The sequence below is a fragment of the Lasioglossum baleicum genome, chromosome 9 (genome assembly GCF_051020765.1).
Source record: "Lasioglossum baleicum chromosome 9, iyLasBale1, whole genome shotgun sequence".
In the NCBI taxonomy this organism is placed as follows: Eukaryota; Metazoa; Arthropoda; class Insecta; order Hymenoptera; family Halictidae; genus Lasioglossum; species Lasioglossum baleicum.
Window position 1 is genome coordinate 7,902,139 of NC_134937.1, and position 22,953 is coordinate 7,925,091.

General features: G+C 38.5%; 1 protein-coding gene across 5 annotated transcripts in view; it reads right to left on the reverse strand.

Moving 5' to 3' along the window:
• LOC143212158 (protein couch potato) overlaps window positions 1-22,953 on the reverse strand; it is a 251,750-nt gene that overhangs the window by 160,357 nt on the left and 68,440 nt on the right. Inside the window, exon 2 of one of the 5 annotated variants that reach the window (XM_076430606.1) lies at window positions 12,510-12,550. The exons of the other annotated variants lie outside the window; for them this stretch is intronic. Within the exon in view, the coding sequence (XP_076286721.1) occupies window positions 12,510-12,512 (3 nt within the window). The 5' untranslated portion in view covers window positions 12,513-12,550. The remainder of the gene's footprint in view (window positions 1-12,509; window positions 12,551-22,953) is intronic. 5 annotated transcript variants of the gene reach the window in all.

A 22,953-nucleotide genomic window follows, 5' to 3' on the forward strand; every position in this document is an offset into this window, starting at 1 on the left:
TGCATTTGAATTTCGTAGTCTTGCTAAGGTGCAACGTATTTTAGCAAATTTTAAAAAACGTTTTATGATGTCGTGTACAGTCAATTGAACGTCTTTCTTGGATAACATCTCTGAAAACTGACCGAAGCAGCCCGTATATTACGAATTTTCACTATAACAAAATTAATGACAGTGGTAATTTGTAAAACGGCGAGCATGTAAAGATTGAAGTTTCAACATGCGTAACACGAAAGATTTATCATCGCATGCCAGCTAAAAATTTCTCGAAAGCTTCACGCTCTCCTAACAATTCTTGACGTCCATTTTATCTTCCGCCAGCTTGTAAAGTTCATGGACGGTGCAATAAGGTTGTCTGAATAATCGAAAATTCGTATCGAGACGCGGCGTGGCACACTCGTACATTATAAATACGCAGCGCATATTGTGCACACGTTTACAGCAAGAACGTCGACGCCATTTTATTATTTAATAATCGACGAGAGTATCGCCGGCCGTACATCCGATTCCAAAACAAAATGGAGACCATCTGAAACTCCGAGGAGAGGTATAAGGTGATCGCGCGGTATTTCGAAGTGCACAGTGTCGTTTTGGTCAACCGATTTCATAAAGAATGCAATATACGGTTCGCATTCCCATCTCCGGAGAGTCGAAAATTGAACAATTTCCCGACGAGGCTTATGCCCTTGTAAATTCCGCGACTAGAGTTCAATGGGAACTCTGCTTTCGAACGCCGACCTGCAAGCAAGCAAGAGTTCGCAGTTTATAGCGAGTGACGGTTTTACAAATAGGATAACTACTATTGTGAGTATAGTGCTCGGCATAGTAATGAGACACTTATACATGTTTACACAAGATGACCGGTTTTAGTATTTAAATAAAAATTACTTGAATACACTCCGCGACAAAAATATAGCACACTATCCAATTTTGTTAATTTTCGCAAATATAGTCGAATAACTACAGTTTTCGTATTATACAGGGTGTCCCAAAATTCCTTCAACAGCCGGAAATGGGAGGTTCCTGAGATCATTTGAAGCAATATTTTCCTTTGCAAAAATTTTATCCGCGGCTTTGTTTAGGAGTTATTAACGAAAAACACGGACCAATCAGAGCGTGACCTAGACGCGAGTTGGTACAGTAGTCATGGCGCGCCAACTGTCTATTGGCCGACTGTGCCAACTCGCATCTAGGTCGCGCTGTGATTGGTCCGTGTTTTTCGTGAATAACTCCTAAACAAAGCCGCGTATAACATTTTTGCAAAGGAAAATATTGCTTCAAATGATCTCAGGAACCTCCCATTTCCGGCTGTTGAAGGAATTTTGGGGCACCCTGTATATCATTGCTCAGTTAGTAATAGGTTGTATCTGCGCAGGGTAAATGCTTGTTTTCTGTCCATAGGTTTACGGTTAAGTCGAAAATTGGTATGTAATCCAGTAAATTTGTACCCGGAGAACCTGCAGATCGAAATTTCGATCCTGTAGGATCAATGGTTCAGGAGTTATGCTTGATTAAAGTTGAGGAATTTGCAGTGTTTTTCACAAGGGTGTTTTTGTAAGGGCGCCGCTATATTGGTTTGTAGTGACGATAGCGCGCCGCTTACCGAGCAGAACCGCTAGATGGCAGCACGGGCACACAGTAATATTGAAAATATCTCGGAAAATGTTTGAGAAGAAATATTGTGGAAGATATTTACAAATACCTAACCCAGACCAGTGAAAACGCAACATCGTGGCCATGTCTTTCAAAATTCAAACAAAGTGCCTGTGCTGCTATCTAGTCCACTATTGAAAAAGTAATCGTCTTTGTAAGAGTGTCCGAATATTAGTAGGAGTCAGTGTGTGTATTGTAGGCGGCAAAATCCTAAAGCCACCGGCGAGTGCGAGTGGCAAAAAGGGACAGAAAGAGAGAAAAAAACCCCATCGAACAATAATGATTCTCTCGATTCCGCATCTTGACCCCGTTCCAACAATACCGCCGGTTATCGACGTTCAATCGGTTATCTCCGATTTCGATAACGGTCAATAGTCCCGGCGCCTCTCCTCGGGATGAAAAGTTCCGTACAAAATGGCCGGGCGGTGCGGGTGAAGGGTCGCGGAAGAAAAGGGCCAACCGAAAAAAAGCGTTTCGAGCGAAGAAATTCTGAAAGAAGTCGCGGCGAGGCGGGCTGTAAAGACCGGCCCTGGCCCGAAGCCACTGTGCATCGAACATGACCGAGTACCGTCGCGTCGTCGGCGGAAGAGAGCAAGCTCTCCCGCTCTCTTTCTCCCTCTTGCCGAAGAGAGACACCGACGGCGAACGCGTAACGTGGGAGAGTAGGCGCGACGAGGAATCACGGAGGAAGAACGCGAAAAAGGACAAGTTATCGCGAAAAAAGGGAGTAGGGATAAGGGAAGAAGGGGAGGAAGTCGAAAAGGAGGTGGCGGGGAGCGGTAACAAGAGCCCATAAAAGAGGAACAGAGCGACATATGTAATGAAACGAAAAGAGATACCTGGAGGATGTGCAAACCGGCGAGAGAGGGTGAGGGCGAGGGCAGACTGTATAAATAAAGTGACACAAAAGAAGAAAGAGACAGGTCGGTATAGTAAAAAGAGAGGGGGATGAATGGGGGACGAGGTGGGTCGGAGACGGCTGCGGTCGACGGCAGAGCGGAAGGGAGGTTCGAGGCAGACAGGGTGAGAAGGAGAGGGTGAACACAACCTGGTAGGGGTAAGGGAGTCGACTGGAGGGGGAAAGAGTTTAAGAGGGGGTTGTTAGAGCGAGAGGCAACGAAGAGAGAGCAAAGTGGGAGAAGGTAGGGGACGGGTGACCGAGGGTGGTGGGAGGCTGAGGTCGTTCTGGCGACGCCGTGTCTGTCCCGACGCTAGGTACGAGAGAACCGAGCACAGTGGCCCGATCACTTATTCATGCGTTCCGAAATGATTCCAGGCTTCTGTGTTGTTAGCCGGCGCGGCGCGCGGCGTCGCGTTGCGTCTGTGTGGTGCGCACCGCGCGCCCAGCCGAGCAGAGCCGAGCCGCTCCGCGACTAGCCGGGCCGAGCCGAGCCGAGCAGGTGAATTAAAATGTCCGACCGCCCACCAATGGAGCGCGCGATCCCGCTTTGCCGAGCTGAAAATGCTCCGAAGGAACGGACCTTACTTTTTAACGAGGCCTCGCTTTTCAGTCGAGTGCTTATCTAATCGAAACAAGAGCCCTCCTTTTTAAAATACATGCTACGACGCGACGGCCAGTGTTTTGCACCTGTGGCAAATTGCTCGGAAAATCCTCCGGCCACTGCGCTGCTGCTGGTCGGTGGCCGCGATCGCGAGTCACGCGCCCGATCATCGGCTAGAAGCGCTGTCCGATCGATAGTCGAGTTTAGTCAAAATTTACGACATGGACGCAACTTGTTTGCTACTTTGCAGAAGGTAAACTCACGTTTCCAGGATTGCAAAAGTCCTATTTTTACGTTTACGAGGCGTAATTTGCATTATTCGGAAGTATTAAGCTGCCCATGTAGCTATTTTCACAAAGCTGCGACAGTTACATCCTGCCGAATAATGCAAATTACGTCTAAAGTCCTCTTAGGACTTTGAGGGCGATCACGACCTAGATTAATCTTTCATCTAGCGCTTTTGACTACTGAAAAACCCCATTGGGGTTTCTCACATTGATTGCACCCTTGCAATCCTGGAAACGAGTATACCCCTTAATGCCTTTGATTCTTTGTTAGTTTATTTCAATGCCAGATTAAGAGACTCCGAGTTCTTTCTGTGACGTGTAGTAAAACAATATTCTAAGTTAGTTGTTGCGGTATTTTCAAGACTAAGAGAGTGTTAGAACAGTTCCGGATCCTTATATGCTCGTACTTTTTCGAAAAGAGGAGAGGGGGTTTAAAAGCTGTTTTAGTCTTGAATTTGTCGTAACGGAGAAACACGTAGACTAATGCAGAATGTTGTTTTGCCAGTAGATTGGTGAAACAGTGTCTGGGATTCTGCACCACCCTGTGCCAGAAGTCTTTACTAATTTAATCTAAACATTTCATCCTGAAGGATTTCCGGGATGAAAACATATTCGTGTAGTCCTTTGGGCTAGCGGCTACCTGTGTACCAAAATTTAACTTTCTAAGTCTTCTGTGTTTCGAGATATTTTTGCCGTTACAGAGGACAGCGGAACTTAAATAACACTAATTTAATATTAGCACACGATCCTGAAGTACTTCCAGGACAAAAACATAATCGTGCACTCGTTTGGATTAACGAAATTAACCGAATTTCAGCTTTCAGCTGTTCACGAACTCTGTCTACTTGAATATCTTGGTTAATTCAAACAATACGAGAAACTGTTACGTACAGAAGTTGTAGGATTCAAAAAACTACTACGGTATAAATGATATTCTTGCTAGTGGAGGCGTACAGAAGATATAGAGGTCAACTTTGTTCTTTCTTTGAATGGAATGTCCAATTTTTTATGCTCGATTTCGATAGATTGGCATATTCTGAGTATAAAAGTGCTAGATTTTCAATTCAGAAAATGACCACTCTCTGACCCACATAAACAGTACATATGTTATGGAAAATGGCCCGATATAAATCTGGTTAAATCGTCCGCAGCACAGTTATACTATTATCCCCATCATTCATCGCCCCACGTTTCAGCCAGGTTCTCATGAATTCTTACTTGTGTCAGCCTAATTGATTGCTAGAAATTAGAAAAGTGGGTCGGTGTGAATTAATGAGCACGAATTCGTTTATCAAAATTTTGACGTATTTATCATTCTGTATATCTAAATACCAGGCAGTCCTGAAAGTTCGTTACAAAACTAGTAGGCGCGGTTAAATAAGTGAGAATTGAGGAAACGATAATGTATTAACGAAGCGGCGTCCGTCCAGTTTGTACACGTTCATATTGCCTAACAACATTAAGCGCCGACTTACAACAAAAACTATGCACGTGGTTTCATATACAGGGTGTCCCACACGCAACTGCCACCACGATTTTACAGCCACTTCCGGTTGTCAGATAAAAAAATGTTTGGAATAAAATTAATTAGTTTTCAGTTTTCAGTAATTTCAAGGGTATGTTATTATACACATATCTGAACGTATTTTTCGATCAGTTACCCGATGCAATAAAATAAAAATGTAGTAATGTATAAAAAAACATCGACAACCTTGATAACTCCGAAAAAAATGACCTTTGGAAAAAAATATTCTTGTCAGATATTTGGTCCACTGACACCATGCACATTACGTAACAAATATATTTTGCATCACAATAACCTGAGGAGGTATTTAGGTGTCCTGTTTTAGACGAAACACCCTGTATGATTCACATGTACAGTAAATATGGGCCAAATTGTATCTTGTTTGGTGTCATTGTAACTAGAGCTACAACCTTTATCCGGGTATATGAGATACCCGGGTACACGAGTACCCATGAGATAGCCGAACATCCGGGTATCCGGGTACCCAAGTATCTCATGAGGTATCTTATTACCCGAGCCACCGCGCCACTAAAAACGCACGAACTGCTTTGTAAACACTAAGAAAATCTACTATAAATTATTTCATGTGGTAATAATAAAAACTATCTTATATACTCGGGCATCTCATGAGTATACAAGGGATTTTATGCATTTTTATGGCATAAATGATTTGGTGCAATTTAAAACAATAAAGAAATTAAAAGAATCTAAGAACGTTGATATAATAATTTAAATTTATAGTATGTCTCCTGCTTCTTGCAATTGATGCAAACGATTGTTATTTTGCATAAAGATCCGCAGTCTATTCATGAGATACCCGGGTATCTCATAAGTAACAGCTCTAATTTTAACCAGACAAATGTCGCAAATATATTGGTAAAATTTCATTAAAAATAAGTAAGAAATAAAGAAGTAAGGCCTGTGTTTACATGCTGTCCTGTTTTACGTTCGGCGCAGTCGACGAAATCCCCAAAAAAATTGTCCTGTTCCGATCTGTGTCACAACACAGAACCGAGAAATAGCATAGAATAAGACTTTACTGTCCTATAGGCTTCAATTCACCTAAGGATCCACCCCTATCAAGGTTCTCCGACATTTTAGTGACACCCTTTCGTCTATCAGGTGTACGTGCGTTGAATCACGACTGAATACGTTGCAACATCTTTTGTAGCTGTACATCATAAAGTTTTCCTATAATAAATTCCAAAAGATGATCTATTTGTCCGCGATTTGATGAGAGGGCAGTCGCGTCGAGACGAGTGAAATGATTACGAGACGAAAGACATAACAATAAGTAAGATTCCTGTAGAGAAGGATTTGGCAGGAGTTAGCGAATCGACGCGAAGTTTAGCTGTCCGTTGACGTTGTTAGATGAGCATGAGCCGTTCGGATGATAATTCGAAGGGAGCGCAGCGAGAAGAATGACCACTCATTTCGTCGACAAGCGCGTTAAATATTTCGTACCGTCTTGTGTTCGCGATCGTGTTCGAGTGGTGATCAAAGTGGGTATGTATCGCGGACGATGATACGAATGAATAAGGGCGGTGTTCCCCGTCAAAAGTCTCGTTTGTAAAATATGCATGCTCTACATTCTATGCAGCTCTCACTGTAAATAGCTCGGTTGTTGCGGTTCCGAGCGAGATAAACGATCCGCGGCTGCTGCACTCTGAGCTCTGAGCCGCTTGGATTCAAATCGCTTGACCTTGCTCTCCAACGTGTTCCAACGATCAAGTTGTTAATTCCGCTGGATCGCCCGGGAATATCGTGACTCTATCTGACAGAATAATAACTTACCCGAGCATCATTTCTCTCGGTAACTATTAGACTGCGGATGTTCACGCAATTTTCAATTTTTATAGACCAATTTTAAGAAAGTGGCACGAAATCAAATCTTACTTTTAATGGGAACAGCCTTTGTAGATCCGAAATAAATACAAATGTTGCTAAATTCTATTGAATTTTATGTTCTAGCATGTTTTGAATATTTTTATAAGCCATAAATGGATAAAGATCCGCAGTCTAGTAATTATATGTATAGAAGTTGGGCCACATCTCTCTCTCTCTCTCTCCACCGATTCTGATAACCTTCAAATACTAGTAATTCAGAAAGCTCGTAGCCTAACAATGAAATTACATGAAATAATGAGTCAAAATATATTTATTCTTTAGTACATTCCCCCTTAAGCTCAATACATTTTTTCCAGCGATTTTCCAATTCATTTACCCCATCTCGTCATCAAAATCGTTCTCGTCCATCCGACCAACCACCACAATTCTATTATTCTGACATGAACAATGATGATAAGTACCGCAATAGTTGTATGCAACTCAATTTTCATCAATGTATCTGTTACAGCCGCTATTTTTTCAACTGTTACACCCCTCATATTGCGCACCACCGCAAAGATTCTTCTCCATGAAAATGTCTCACGCGGAGCACTTTTTCGTCGCTACCACCAATTTTCAAAATTTTGGATCACACGCATTAAGAATAGAGAAAAATTAATTTTGAGAGTGGTTTTTAGAAATTATCCCTTTGAAAAAGTATACCAAAAATGATGATGAAATATTGAAAGGAAAGATAAGATTAACGGCATTCAAATTTAATTGTTCTGTGCTGTTTGGTTGACTTCACAGTTTTCTATTTCGTTTTAAAAATATTGGCGGTCTGCCGATCTAACTTCGGGCTTTATATTCGTATGCGAGCATGCCAACTGGCTTTATTTTTTATTAATCAATTAGCAGGATAATTTCAAGTTTCGTGAAATCAGACATTTCGCGCGCGCACAAACTTGATATTACTTGTCAGAGGATAAGAGCCAGAGAAATGCGATTACAACAAAACCATGTAATAGATGTTGAATTTAACCTATATTCCTTTAACTGCCGAGTGCCAAGCCGAACACCGCATGTTCTACGCTCACAGAGCGCGACACGTCGATGAACATGTTACAATTCCCACGGACATTTGCATATTTAATTCCAGTTTCTTCGAATTTGTCTACAAAGCTGTGAACTCGTATAAAGTTCTGTAGCGTGGTTGTAGGATTGTTTGATCGCTTCTATAGCTGAATTGTTTATGCCCTATCTATTCCCGGTTAAGGAGGTCAAAACTGGCCTTCAGACGAATTGATGCATCATTGGGAGATAGTTACTCGTCATTTCGGTCAATTTACCCTGTTTCGTACGACGCGAAAATTTTGAAAAAAATATCACTCATTGCATTTATCAAACTGCATATTCGAGCATTTTTCCCGATTTTTTTTGTTGATGCAGTAAAGTCCTGATCTAAGAGAAACCGTAGCACAGTGCGGTACTTAGGTAGGAATTTGGGACAAAAATAAAAAGATACGTTTGGCGTAGTAATAACTTATATTTCTTTGTTCGGAATTGTTTTAAATGCACTAAAAGGAAAAAAACACAATTTCTAAATTGTCAGTTAAAATTAGACATGCCTCAGCCTAAGACAAAAGCCAGCCATGGCTGCTATTGACCCTCTATTAATTTTCTTGAATACTAATTTTTACATACGCGTTCCTGATTTACCGGCTGATGATTTTATTGGATAATTAGATTAGACACACGGTGCCGGATGTCGCATTCGCCGAGAATTAAGGTTAAATAACTTTGACTGTGTAGCAGTTTGTATGTAGCAGGAAAGATTTGTGAGAAATTGAAGTACAATGTCTACTAATTACGAAAAAAAACAAAAAGCACAGGATGTTTTGAATCCTGCTTGAAATATCTCTATCTTAAGGTGAGAAAACCTATTTCTACTGTATTATTTACTACTATAATGCATATAAGAGATTTACAAATTTGAAATTTCCGTCACATTAGCTGTACTTTAAGCTATCATGTCCCATAGGACATATTTCATCAAATTCTTTTCCCTGATATGTGCCATGAAAGTAAGTTACGTTTTGATCAATGAACTGCTTGATACATCATTTTCTTAAGAAAGAAACGTTTCTAACTAAACCCCTACTGAATTATTTGAATTACCTATTGATAAACGTGATAATTTAGATGTTAAGACATAGATTCAGCATAGAATCCAGTGGATATTAGACAATGAATTTTTAGATTTTTGTCCACAGGGTACCGCACTGTGCGTCGGGTTCGCGCGTCGAAGACCGCGCGTGTAAATACACGTCAATTAAACCACTAAATATAGTTCAATCTGTATCGTGTTTAGTGCCGTTTTAATCAGAAAAATGCCAAAAATAAGTTGGTGAAGGTCCCACAAAAAAATAATGCAAAATGAAGAAATTTTGTAATTGGTTCACACCGACATACCCGACGCGACGTATGCTCGGCGTTTTCTTTTCATAGCATGTAGTAAGTTAATTGCCCTGACTTCTCAAGAAACTTCAAATCGTATGGCCCAATAATTAAAAAGATATCCATCTTTTAAGAGCGCCCGAATATTATCTTTCTGCACAATAAAAATGTTCAACCTGGATTGCAACAAACAGGAGTACAATAAAAATTTATTTTCCTTCTTAACATGTTCAATAGGTTGAAAATGATATAACAATATTTTCAAATTTTTCTAATATTTTTACTGTATTAAATTGCACCTATTCATTGTCACAAATGCATAAAATCCGCAGTCTACTCATTACACAAGTAATTATGATCGTAACTATACCGTGTTTGGTGTCATTTGAATTAGAAAACACGAGACGAATACGTAAAAGTTTAACAAAAAAAAGTAAAAAATTAGAAAGGTTGCAATCTTTTGCTTCGCTTGCATTAGTGTGAGCTCACCGATACTCGACTCCTCGATGGCTCGGTCGTCGAACATGTTTACCACTTGACTAGTTCCAAGGGAGATCCCCCAATGGAGGAAATAAAATGTTGACAGTTACGATAGAGAGAGACCTCTGCGACAGTTACGCTAGGTCGCTCGCTTGCATCCAATGGTTAGGCTTTGACGTCACACACTTTAGCCAATAATTCGGCTGGTACCGAAAATACGTGTGGAATGATGTTTATCTTCTCCGCAAACAGGACACAACTTTCTATTTTGTGCACTGCACTTTTACCCTTGCGATAATAAAAACATCAAAATGTGATGAGAGTGCTCACTTTGATTTTGCATATATTTGATTGATGCGATGACAAAAAAAAATGCTTGAAAGGTTATAAAGCACTATAAGGTACGAAATGTCAGCTGTCAAGATATACAATGAGTGTACATCTTGGAATAAGGTGAAGTAACAATTAGACTGCGGATCTTTATGCAAAATAAAAAATGTTTGCATTGATTGCATGACACATGAGCCAAATAAAAATTCTATTCTCAACCCTCTGCACACTTTGGACCATAGCATTACTCAAAACAATTTCAATATTATTAAATTCTATAAATTGCAAAAAGCTCCACCGTGGGGGGATGAGAAAACAGGTTCAATTATATGTGCCCAATGAAAAAAAGATTACATAAAATGAAAAGGACCTAGGTTTAAGAAATGTCTTAATTTTGGAATTAAAATGACTTCGAGTCCGAAGGATTACTATAACGTAATGATTAGACTGCGAATTTTCATGCATTTAAAATAAAACAGTAAAGGATAATACAAATTTAAGAATATTGCAATATTGTTTTTAATGCAATTAAGTCATTAAGGGATGAAATCAGTGCAGAACATTTTTATTTTGCATAAAGATCCGCGGTCTAGTAATGATTAACCTGTCAAAAGTTCAATACAGTATGTAAAACAGCAGCAAAGTTACAGATTTTTAATCGCCGTTGGGTTGTCTCATCCCGGTGTGTGACGGAGCTGAAGTGGGCGACATTTTGAAAAGATCTTGATTAGATTACGGACTGCGATTAGGAAGAAGAGACGCAATTGGACGGGCGGACATTAAACACTTAATCGGCACAGTAAACCAGCGGCGAAATCGACGCGCACGGAACCCTTCGGAACTATTTCCGGTGTCGTCGATGTCAGAAACTAGGATGAGGCGACACAGACCAATGCGGACCGATCATTACCACTCGCCATGAGTCGCCGAGCTCAACAGACCAGCGAGTGATTAATTACTGCGCCGCCTGTAATTACGAATGGTTCGCTTCCATCGGATAATAACGTTCCCTGAAATCCTGTAATAACCTGTTAGCTAATACATACGATGCCTTAGGACGCAATGCGACCTGGGATCTTATCCCTCGCATAATAAGAAACGCTCCGTTCAATCCTGTCTATTAAGTAGGTCCCCCGGAAAAATCTTGACACGTTTCAGTTAACGAGCACGTCTTTGTTTTCCAACCCTAAATCGTTACACGTTGTACGCCACGTTGGTCGTAGGTGCGTGACACAATTCTTTATCGATCGCGGAAGTAGCCAAATTTAGAACGCCGCTGCGTACCAAAGTACAGTAATTCTTCTATAGTCGCAAAAAAAACTTTTTAAAAAAAAATTAAACCGACTTCGAAAAAACGCACTAAAAGGTATAAAATAATTTCCATTTAATTTATGTGAATACACACGATCTTAAATACAATACAATCTTTTCGGAGGCGGCGCAAATATATTATTTAAATATAAATATATTAGTATTTAGAAGAATTTAAGGATTTTCGTAATTTCCAGTGTCGAAAATTTTCAATTTTGCGCCGCCTACGAAAAGATTGTATTGTATTTAAGTTCGTGTGTATATTCACACAATTTTCGAAGTCGGTTTAATTTTTTTTTAAAAAGTTTTTTTTGTTTCGCAACGGGTTCGTCTGCGCGTCACTCCTAGTGATTCCCCAATTTCGCATTGGGTTCGTTCACGAAGTTTCACCCTCCTAACAGCTCCGTGATTACGCATCAGGTTCGTCTGTGTTTGACTCTATTCCTAGAGGCTCCCTGACTTCGCGCCAGGTTCGTCCTCGCTGTCTACAATCCTAGCAGCTCCCCAATTTCGCATTGGGTTCGTCCGTGTACCTTAACTAACAAATTGAGACTATATTCTCAGGGTAACAACCCTTTGCCGACCACTCGTGCTGCTCGCGGCCCTGACTCGCAACAAATATAAGTGTATATTTCTTTCACTTTGCGTGATATTGCATATTTGTATAATTAACGTGAATAATAATAGGAACAATGCAACTTCATTGGACTTTTGTTCTTCGTTGTTCTTGAACGTAGGACATCGGTTAAATTGCATTATCTTTTTCAGCCTTTTGAATTTGTTTTCATGACTTTTTCTCTAGTAAATACGTGAATCCTATAGTCTAGAACTTATTTAACGCGTAAACTCAAATTTTTTGAAATTGTGACACGCGATGTTTTTCCTGATAACCACAGATGTATGACCTAAGCTCGCGACAGGCGAAGAGCGTCCTTTCTCCATGGTAACGGCGCTTAGTGGTCGGGGACAGTAGGCGCTATAGTGGGAACGGTTTGCCTTAATTTAGGCAAACGTACCAGCACTGGCGTAAACGGACGAAGTTGAAAAATGAATCTACGCTCTAATTGCAGCTGCACGCATAGTTCTCATGTTCTCGTGTCGAAACAAATTAATGAAGGTTCGCTAGCTTAGTTACTTAACCATTGTTTCTGCGTACACTAATTCTGCAACTCCGAACTCACCTGCAACAAATAAGAAAACAAAATATTAATATACTTATATGCAATTTTATATGTATATTGTAACAATTTTGTAACAACTATTGGACGAATGATGTCCGTATAAATCCAGTTAAACGTAGACTTGATCGGAAAGTTCATCAAGTTTCTAAATGATGTTCCTGGGTGTAAGTAATTGCTAGACTGCGGACCTTTATGCATTTATTGCTTATAAAAATTTTCAAGAAATGCTGGAGTATCGAACTCAACAGATTTTAATACGGTTTTAATTTATTTTCGATTTACAAGCGCTATTATCGTCCCACTTTCTTAACATCCGCAAAGTAATGCGAGGTCTCAGAGACCCCAAACTTCAGATTTTTGAAAGGAATTTTTATATGAATAAAATTAAATCTGCTTGTTTACTTTTTATGCTGTCTTATCCTTTATCCCAAATTTATTAAACGAGGCTATTTATGAAATTCATACGTTGGGGTCTAAGAGACCCCACCTTTCTCTCTATTTATGTGTTATTAGACCTTACCTTGCGAGGATTAAAATTTCTCTACAAAACTTGAAAATTGCATAAACATTCGCAGTCTAATACAATAACAATATTTCTGAGACTTTATAACAGGCATGCACAACTGGACGATATGGCTGGCGTAGGATGGGGAGAACTGCAACACGAGCCACTCACGAGCCGATCTGGAAGCTACGAATTGTGCATGCCTGCTTTATAACGTAAGGTACAGATAGGAGATCCTGATTCCTCATCCATCAGGACATAGCAATGAAAAACTTGTAGGGACCACGTGATATATTCCTACTCCGCGCTACACGTTATCCGCAATTGGCCGAATCGCTTGACGAAGACAGCAAATGCGCGTATCAGTGTGACTGGAACAGAGCGATGTGGTGACGCTAAGCTTCTATGACATTCAAGGTCGACCGTTTCCGCCAGAACCTAAGCATAATAGTGGGATTCCGTAGATCCCCCTGCGCCCCATCGTATGATCGATAGACGATCAGTACACATTTTATAAAAATATAGTTTAGATATGTTTGCAAGCTTTCTCTCTCTCCAGAAACTATAAACCACTTGGTATTTGAGGTATTTTATTTTATCCGGTGCATCGAGGTTATGCACGTGTGACCCTTACAATGATAAAAATGTCGAACGGGGCTACTTGACTAAGCATATGATCTACGTCAGTGGTCCCCAACCCCCGGTCCGTAGATCAAATGGTACCGGGCCGCCCAAGGAACATTAAATACAATTAAATTAAAATTATTAAATCAAAACAATCTAAAAAATAAAAACAATCAACGCCCCCCACCCCCCCCTCAGCGGGCCGTGGTAAAATTATCAAACGTTGACCGGTCCGCGACGATAAAAAGGTTGGGGAGCACTGATCTACGTCAATCAAGAAAGATTCTTTGTCCTTAGAACCAGAGATGATACAGAATGCTTGATTTGCAATGAATCTTACACTGATACCGTTTGTGATGAAAAGTGGGTGCAGTGCACACGTTGCAGCAAATAGGCTCACGAAAAATGAACCAGATGTGTGTATTAACTATGACTCGGATGATGATTTGTAAGCCTAATTTGGCTTAATTTTGCCTACAAATCGTCATCTGATTCACTACAGTAGATACGCATGAACAAATAAAAATCCCAGTATTAGTAATACTATTACTTTTTCTTAGACACTTAAAAGTACCTGTTAAGTCAGCTGATGTCACAACCGGGGTTTGTTGACCTATTGCTCTCACTAATCTAAATTTGATTAAAAATTAAAACTATATGGCAGCTGTTAACAGCTGTAAAGATGTGTTGTAGGGAAGGAAAAGGAAGGGGAGCGTTTCATCCTAGGCTCACTAGGACTAGAGGACTCATCGGTAAGGCTATCTAGTTGGCCTTGCCTTGGACGCTGGGATATCGGAAGGCGGTTGATGACGGTATATACCATATAGGGATCGGTGACGGATCAGGTAGTAGCGAGAAAGGTCTTTGACTCTCTGTCCATCTTGTGGCGAGTGTAGGAGGTTAGCCGCCACATTACTCCCTTGCCAGTGAACAACGATAATCTTGACGAGTTCCCTTTTTCTACGATGATCCAAGTATGATCCAAGTCAGAATCCGAGAAGGACGATGGAATGCTTGCACTCGATTGATACTGTGTCGTCGTCGTGTTTGAGAATCGCGTTTGCTCGAATTGTAAACACACATCGTGACAAGCTAGTGAGTTGCGCTCGTGCCTATCGAGCCGTAATTGCTGCTGTCCTAGCATGGCCGTTCGAAGAGGACGTGGTGGATTCGGTGCGAGCTGATCCTCCGTAAATCCGTCGCGATCTGCTGACGTCGGTCGTAGGTCCGCGGATCTCGTGCATTTTGGATACCTGGTGGTAGTCTGCGACAAATCGACGGGTTACCACACTAGGAGAGGGGGTTACGTATTCTCGGCGGTTTTGCAGTAGAATCTGCATCCTCCTTGATGTTGTTGGACTCCTGGTTGTAGTTGTCGCTTCCTCCGGTCGTTGTCCGTGTTGCGTTTCTGTTCTACGTCGGTGTCACCAGTTTGGCTGCTCTGAAATGTAAGTGAAGGGAAGGGAAGGAAGCGTTTCGTCCTAGGCTCGCTAGTGGACTCATCGGTAAGGCTATCTAGCGGGCCCTGCCTTAGACGGATCAGGTAGTACATAGCAGGAAAGGTCTTTGACTATCTGTCCATCTTGTGGCGAGTGTAGGAGGTTAGCCGCCACATACTAATAGTTCATTGGTAAAAATTAAATATGTTAAAAGTTAGTCAACTAGCCCCGGTCTTCCCTATCCTTGATTCGAGGTTTCCCTGGCACCGAAACGCGAGAGAGCCGTCGAGCGCATCGGCAATGTCAATGAACGTGGGCATCGATCGAATTTCGACATGCGCATAAGCGCGCAGATCTGCCGTTAGCAGTCGCGAAAGTGCCGCGGATCCATTCCCACCCACGCCCCCCTCGCCAACCAGCTCGCGCAGTTCCATTGATCAGCTGGGCACGGAGACACGTTTGATGGTTTTGTTGCACAAACATACCGATAGATCGCACGACACTGTGTAATTAGCAGATCTGCTTTGTAAGTGAGCTACATCTTTATGTTTCAGATCACGTGTGTCGCTCGACTGCAGTATTTAATGTGGATGCAGGCGAAGAAGTCTATGAAACGAATAAAGTATCACTGCTGCAATCTCGCAGCCGCCTCTGTTTGCTCAATTTAATCTTCTCGAATCAGATATTAGGTCACGGGTACGAGAAAATAAAGCGGAACCGGGTAGGCGGGTTAAATCGGCTACCTTTGCTTCTTCCTGACTCCTGACAAGTGCTGTTGCGCGAAGCCAAGTCGTGTTATTCTTATGTTCAATGCAAAACCATTTCCGTTTACATTTTTCAAATTCATGCCGGTGCAAAGTATTTGCTAATTAAAGATCGTTCTCGTTCTCGATCTACTCGTTTTTTTCGCGAATGTATAAAACCCACTGTCTACTTATAATAGTTTTAATCAATTCAACGTATGTACTGAGAAGGAAAATCAGTTTCTAGATCTTGCCAGTTTGTTGTACCTTAGGTGGAAAATATTTATTTTGTGTAAGGATTCGCAGTCTGCTTATTATTATTATTGTCAGTCGTACTCATTCGATCATTTTTTAACGCCTGCTGCGAACATTACTTACGACTCGACGGTTGTGTAATAAATTCGTTTGCGTCTCTTTACACGAAAATGAAGTACAGGTGGCCAAACATGAAATAGTGACGTTTCGAACAATCTAACAAATAAATATCTGTCTCAGCTGTAAGCTCACAGAGTCTAAAGTGAGTGTCTACGTAAGTTACCTCACTTGTCTTGCTCAGCGGCGCACAGTGCGATAAACCGATAAATTTTCTGTCAAAATCAAAGCACTTTCGATAGAAATGAGATAGACCGATGATTTTTTAAAATTAAATCTGAAATATTGCAGAATATGTGAAAAATAAAGAGAAGAGAAACCTGCCGACCATTAAAAGTGACTAATGTGTATGGTGTTATAAAAATAACAAGATTAAATTTAGTTATATTTTATGCGATTTTTACTATAATATATACTGGAGTCCAAAAATATATCCAGTCAATTCCCATGTAAACACCTTTACAACCTCAATAATTGCCAAATAAAAAATCTAAAATGGACCATTTGATCCCTCGTGGTACGTTTAGTGTTAAACCTGCAGAATTTCAAAAAAATTGTGGTTTATCCAATACCGTGTCCGGATAGATTTTTTCTTCACATGCTATACATCATTTCCCGTAGATTTCGTCACGCTGATTTTAAATCTAGTCGCAAAATGTGTCTACTATCTCAGGATTTTGCAAAAAAATCGATTTTTGTGAAAAAAAAACCAATGAAATGACTTTTCCGTTGAAATGTTTTGATAACCCACTAGTTTGAAGGTATATTGTATTTTCATACATGGAACACAATAAAAGTAATGAAGTATTTGAACGTAGGGTATTACCTAACGTAGTATTAAAACTTATTTATGTATTGTTTGATTTTGTATCATAGCAAGATTTTATTAGGGATTTAATCATTTATAATAATTCATTGTATTTGATTACGATTTATAATAATAATTTTATTCATCACATTGTTATGACTTAGTCTATGTTATTAGTATACCTAGCTTGCTCAATGTTATTAATATCGCACATAATCGATGATGATAAAGTAAACCATTAAATATTACACTGTGCGATGCAGCTGTCTGTATTCTCAGGAAAGGAAATCACTAAAGAAAAGCGTTTCAACCTGAAACTTCTGAGGTTAAAAAATTAAAGCAGAGGACGAAGTGAAAGGAGCCTTGCTCTCAAAGGAGAAGAAAGATGAACCCTGCATCTTCAGCAATATGTTGCCCAGAATGAGTTTATGAAATTTTTCGCAGTATGCACGAGAGAATGGTCTTTTTCTGTGATTTTCTGTATATTGTTGTGAATGCATTAACATTTCGTAGGAGAGGGGTTGTACGGAGGAGGTAATTCTGAAAATGCTAGAGGAGAGGCAGGATTCAATAAGTGAAGAAATAGTAGGGAGGGAAAAGATTAAACAAAAAGATGAAAGATGGGAGAGAATCAGAGACACGAAATACAATGAATGGTACGGGAGGGTAAAGGGTGAGGGTTTACCGGGATATATTTAAGGAAAGGGTGACGGGAGAGTAGATGGCAGCGAGTGGCAAAATTTAGATTAGGTAACGGGATGAGGGGAGAGAGATAGTGGATGGAAGAGGAGATGAATAAATGCAGAGTGTGTGAATGGGAGAAGGAAACATGGGACTATGTGTGGGAGGTGTGTATGAGGATAGATGTGGAAAAAGGATGGCAGGAGAGGATGTGGGAAATCTTAGATTTCGATGAAATTTTCAGCATGTGTATAACTAACATACATCTACAAAATGCATATTTTAAATACTCATTACGGATTCTGACAAAAAAGTTATAAACGGTTCCTCTTTTACTTTCTCATATGATTCTTAGCAATTGCAATTTTTTGAAATCTTTCTTGCATGTCATTTGGTAAATCAATTCTCCTAAATGCTCAACGAAAGTCAGGTCGTTTGGTCCGATCATAAAAAAGTTATATTGTTTTAAAGAGCGTTTGAATACTTTCGTGGTTCACTGTATTTCATGCGGAAGATACATAGTTTAGCAATATTAAGTGGATATAGGAGAATATCGGTACAATGTGTTTGCGAAATAAACACTAAATTCAATAAAGCTATGGATTATTGCGCACTAGCAGTCACAATATAAATGAAATGGCAGGTTGGAAGGCGTAACGATGCAAATATTGCTGTAACGTGATATAGCTCGCATTAATCTTCCCTTTAAACACGTTTCAATGAAGCCTCAGTGATTGATGACATTGAAGGATATTATCATTTCACAATGAAGGTTCCGACACAGAACAGAGATTAATTATTATCTGGCCAGAGAACCGAGTATTATCGTATTACATAATGTATTCGACATACTTCCGTAAAGTTATTGCTGAAAATATTCCAGATAACTGAAATACAAATATTCAATGAAACGTTTCGAATAGTTTCGAAAAATTCTCCGGCCGTACGGATACAGAACAATCCCAATACTAATTGTAAGTCCGGTAATTCATTACGATCAGAGTTGGGAAAAAATTTTATTTAAATAAAAATTCCGAATAAAGTGGGTTTAAAACCCACTTGGAAAAATAAATTACTATTAACAAAGCTGACGCTACCGTTTATAGGAAACGCTAATGGAGTTCCTTCCCGAACTCTTCCTGTGGTTGCATCGTAAATTCTAAACTTGAAATCCTAACACTAAACAATACGAAATGGGAGATAAACAAATTCTGTTAATGGTTAGTACTGTTCGTTGGACTTCGAACTATGAGAAGACGAATTTCAGCTACGAATAGTGATGCATAAAGTAATTCGACAAATTAAAAATAGCCAATTTTGCACTACCGCACAGCGGACAGGTAAAAGGGTGCTTCCATAAGGGGACTCCTAGGCTCAATAATGAAAAAAATCAAAAATTGCTTTTATCTTAAAAAATTCTTAAGTATTTTCTGAAAAGATTGATATCAATTGATATCAAAAATTTGATAATGGCCATCACTAGAAATAAAACTTTTTTAAGTAAAAAGGGTTGAAAGCAAGCTGAAAGATAAAGGAATACCCCATTGCAGATTATCAGTTCTACGATCGATCTGGAACTCCAATGCTAGCAGCAGTCGTAGCAATTATTCCTGACTCTGTCACGAATGACAGCATGTTATCGAATCCTAGCTTGGAAAATTTACGTAGTACAGCTACAAATACTTCATATATTCAGAAGGTTGGCATTTATAATTATCTTTTAAAATTTTTAAACTATTCTAACCAATAAAGAGTAATATTTTATTATGTTTTAAGATAAAAGAATAAAGTGTTCTATTCCTGATTATGGAATGATTTCAATTTTAATAAAAATAATTTTTAATTTTGCAATGCGAGTAGCTCCGTGAACTCCGACGGTTTGTATGGAAAAATTTTAATTATGCCATATTGATTCCAATACACATTTACACGTATTAAAAGCTGTGATATTTTACTTACACCGGAGAGAAAGAAGGAAATAAAAAATTGCTCAGAAAATACACTTGCTAAAGTAAACTTTCAGTTTAATAAACTTCAGAGTATATAATTTTATATTTATAAATAGTTGTTTTACTAATGCTTAAAAGAATCACGAAAATATTAATACTTTCGTTTCAGATACGAACACTTTAAGTTTAAACACATCAAGCCACATGAAAGATAGTTTTACTGTCCCTAAATTTAAAATATCTAAGAAGAAAAATAATGAAAGTGATTCACTTCGAGCTTCCGTTGTAGAAGATTGAATTAAAGATCTTGAAGAAAGGGAGCAAGAAAAAAATTATAGAAGGAGAACATTTGTCAAAAAAGAAGGAAAAACAGAGAAACAAAATGAAAAATGAACAAGAACAAGAAATCAATACAAATTTACACGAAAGGAGAAAGATAAATACACAACAAATTAAAGATATGAAGTTAAAAATCAATGATAAATCTAAAAAAGTAAGATCTAAAGCTACTAATGATAATAAAGATGAAATTAAAGAAGAGAAAGCAAAATTATGCACTTAATTAGAGAATATGGAGAAAGAAGTATTGTCTCTTGAAATGCTTGCTTTGCAACAGATAATGAGAATTAAACAGCACAGAATTTAGTATACAGTAATCATATTTTCATATGTACATCATTAAAGATTTAATAAAGTTCTATGTTATAGATTATATTATGTAAATTCAATTTGTCCCGGTATAGGCTTTACTTCTGACCAGGTACTAGCTTTGATTGGATTTAATATGTCCAACTGTAGGTTTGAATTATTCTTGATAATACAATTAAAATATTAATCTAATCAATATGATTGCGGGATTTTAAATTACTTTAGAAAACTCGAATTTTATGTTAAAACCCTTAAAAAAAATTCTTGTTTCTCTAAACTGATAAAATTAAAGGTAACAAAAAATGTTGTCCAGGCATAGGGCATTTCACTTGATCACTTTTCATTTTTAATTCTTGTTTAGAGGGAAATTAATAGGTCCCTTGTCGGTCATTGTAAGCACAAAAGCCAATGATAGGGGAACACGCCTGGGCAGCAAGTTTCATTAGCACGCATAATCTAAATTTTCGTGTTATCATGTCTGCTTTAGGAATTACTGCTCGGACAATTGAATCCCCCTATCGGCGCGGTGTTGTTTCTCGCACACTGTTTCGACCACAGTTTCAGTAGGGATATACGATTCTAAAGCATTATTACTAGACTGCGGATCTATACGTATGCATTTATAGCAAAATTGAGTAGATGAAATTCAAATTGTTGGAAAATTTAAAAATTAAAGATGTCAATATAGGATTTCTCCTCTAATAAAATCATTAAGGGGGAAATAACGTTCAATTTAGTTTCTAGTTCTTGAAATTGATGCAGAGAGAGAGAGAGAGAGAGAGAGAGAGAGAGAGAGAGAGAGAGAGAGAGAGAGAAATCCGCAGTTTAATTATGTATTACTATTAGCCCTTTGCACTCGGAGCTATTTTGACTCGAAAATGAAACATATCTTCCCACCTAGAATTCAGTAATTGATTAGATACTTTGAAGATATTTTGAATAATGTACAGTAACTTCTAGTGGCGCCTCTCTATCAGAGTCACCATATTTTCGAGTGCCAAGGGCCAGATCGTTCGGAAAGCAATTTTGTTTTTCATATAGGGTTGGCATTGCTTCCATTTGTAATTACGTAATCTTATTTTAAACCGCGAAACGACACACAGTGACCCATCATCATGGGTTTCTAAATGGGTTCCATTTTAAAAAGTTAAGGTAGCCTTGAAATCTCTAAAAAAAATTCGATTTTTTTAACGACGATGAATTTTCCAAATAATTTTGAAAAAATTCTGGACAATAGTTTCAATAATAACTAACTACTGAATCCTCATAAAACTGATATCTCTAAAACTTCAATGCAAAGTGTACATATTCTTCGAATGTTTGAATCTCCAATTTTTTGAAGCATGTTCGCACAATTCGAAAAATCTGCAAAAATTCACATTAACAATCACGCCGAAACACAACGAATATATTATAATACAAACGTAGTACTCTGAAAACTTCAATATAAAATCGACAATTTTATGATTCCGGATTTCTTTGAAAATCGATTTCGCAACCAAAAATTTTGAAGTAATTCACTGTTATGTGTGCCATTATGTAGAATGTTGATGAATTTTTTCGTAATTTTTTGATAAGCGGAACAGAAGAAATGGCGCATAATTCACTCTACAACTACTCTTGTGGTAGGGGTACTGACTTGAAACTTGTAACAGAGAGATTTTTTGGCCTATCGAATGGTTTGACCAAAAATCAATTTGGTTTGGTGACACTTTTAACCAGGTTATCCGGCTATACCATTTGTGGTACAGTGCAATCAGTGTTGGGCAATGTTTAAATAAATTATGGTTACTTAAATAACAAGTTACTTGTCATTGGAATATCCAAATAAAAAGCAAAACTAATTATTTATTATTTGTGCAATTCTAAATATATTATTTAAAATAATAAAGTTAATTGTTATTTACACATACAATTTCAGTTATTATTTGTATTGACAAATAATAACCGAAATTGTATTGTGTTATCTATTAATTATTATTTATTATTCATTGTCATTAACTGTTGTGCATTATTTGAGAAGCTTTAGAGCTTGTTCAGTTGAGGCGATTTATGCGCGATTCGATTAGCGCGTTTCGATTAATGTGCCAAAATCAAACAAACTTTCGGACAGTACTTATATTTGAAAAAAAGAGTAGTTTTTATGACAAATATGAACTACAAAATACCTACCGGAAATTGAAGTTAGTACAAAATATAGTTGTATTTATGTAAATTACAGGTAATAACTATGTTAATTTCGCTAGATTTTCATAGTATGTACAAAATACAAGAAATTAGAGAAAACCGAAAACTATTTATTTGATTTCCGCCTCGATCCAATTAAGAAAAAATAATCTTTTATTCGCAAATAACAAAGTAATAAATAGATCACTTTTGGTATTATTCGAATGATTTTTATTTAAATAAAGAGTTTAGTTATTATTTGCAATTACAATCACACGGTTGTTTATTATTTATTATATATTATTCAAATAAAAATTTGCCCAACTCTGAGTGCAATGATTAATCTGTAAGGCAATACAGAGCATGCGCGAGTTCTCCGGATGATTAATCGGTCCTCGAAATATTCTCGACTTCGCGTGGCTCCCAAGTAGAATGAAAGCAGCGTGTAGGGTCGCGGTATGAGGTATG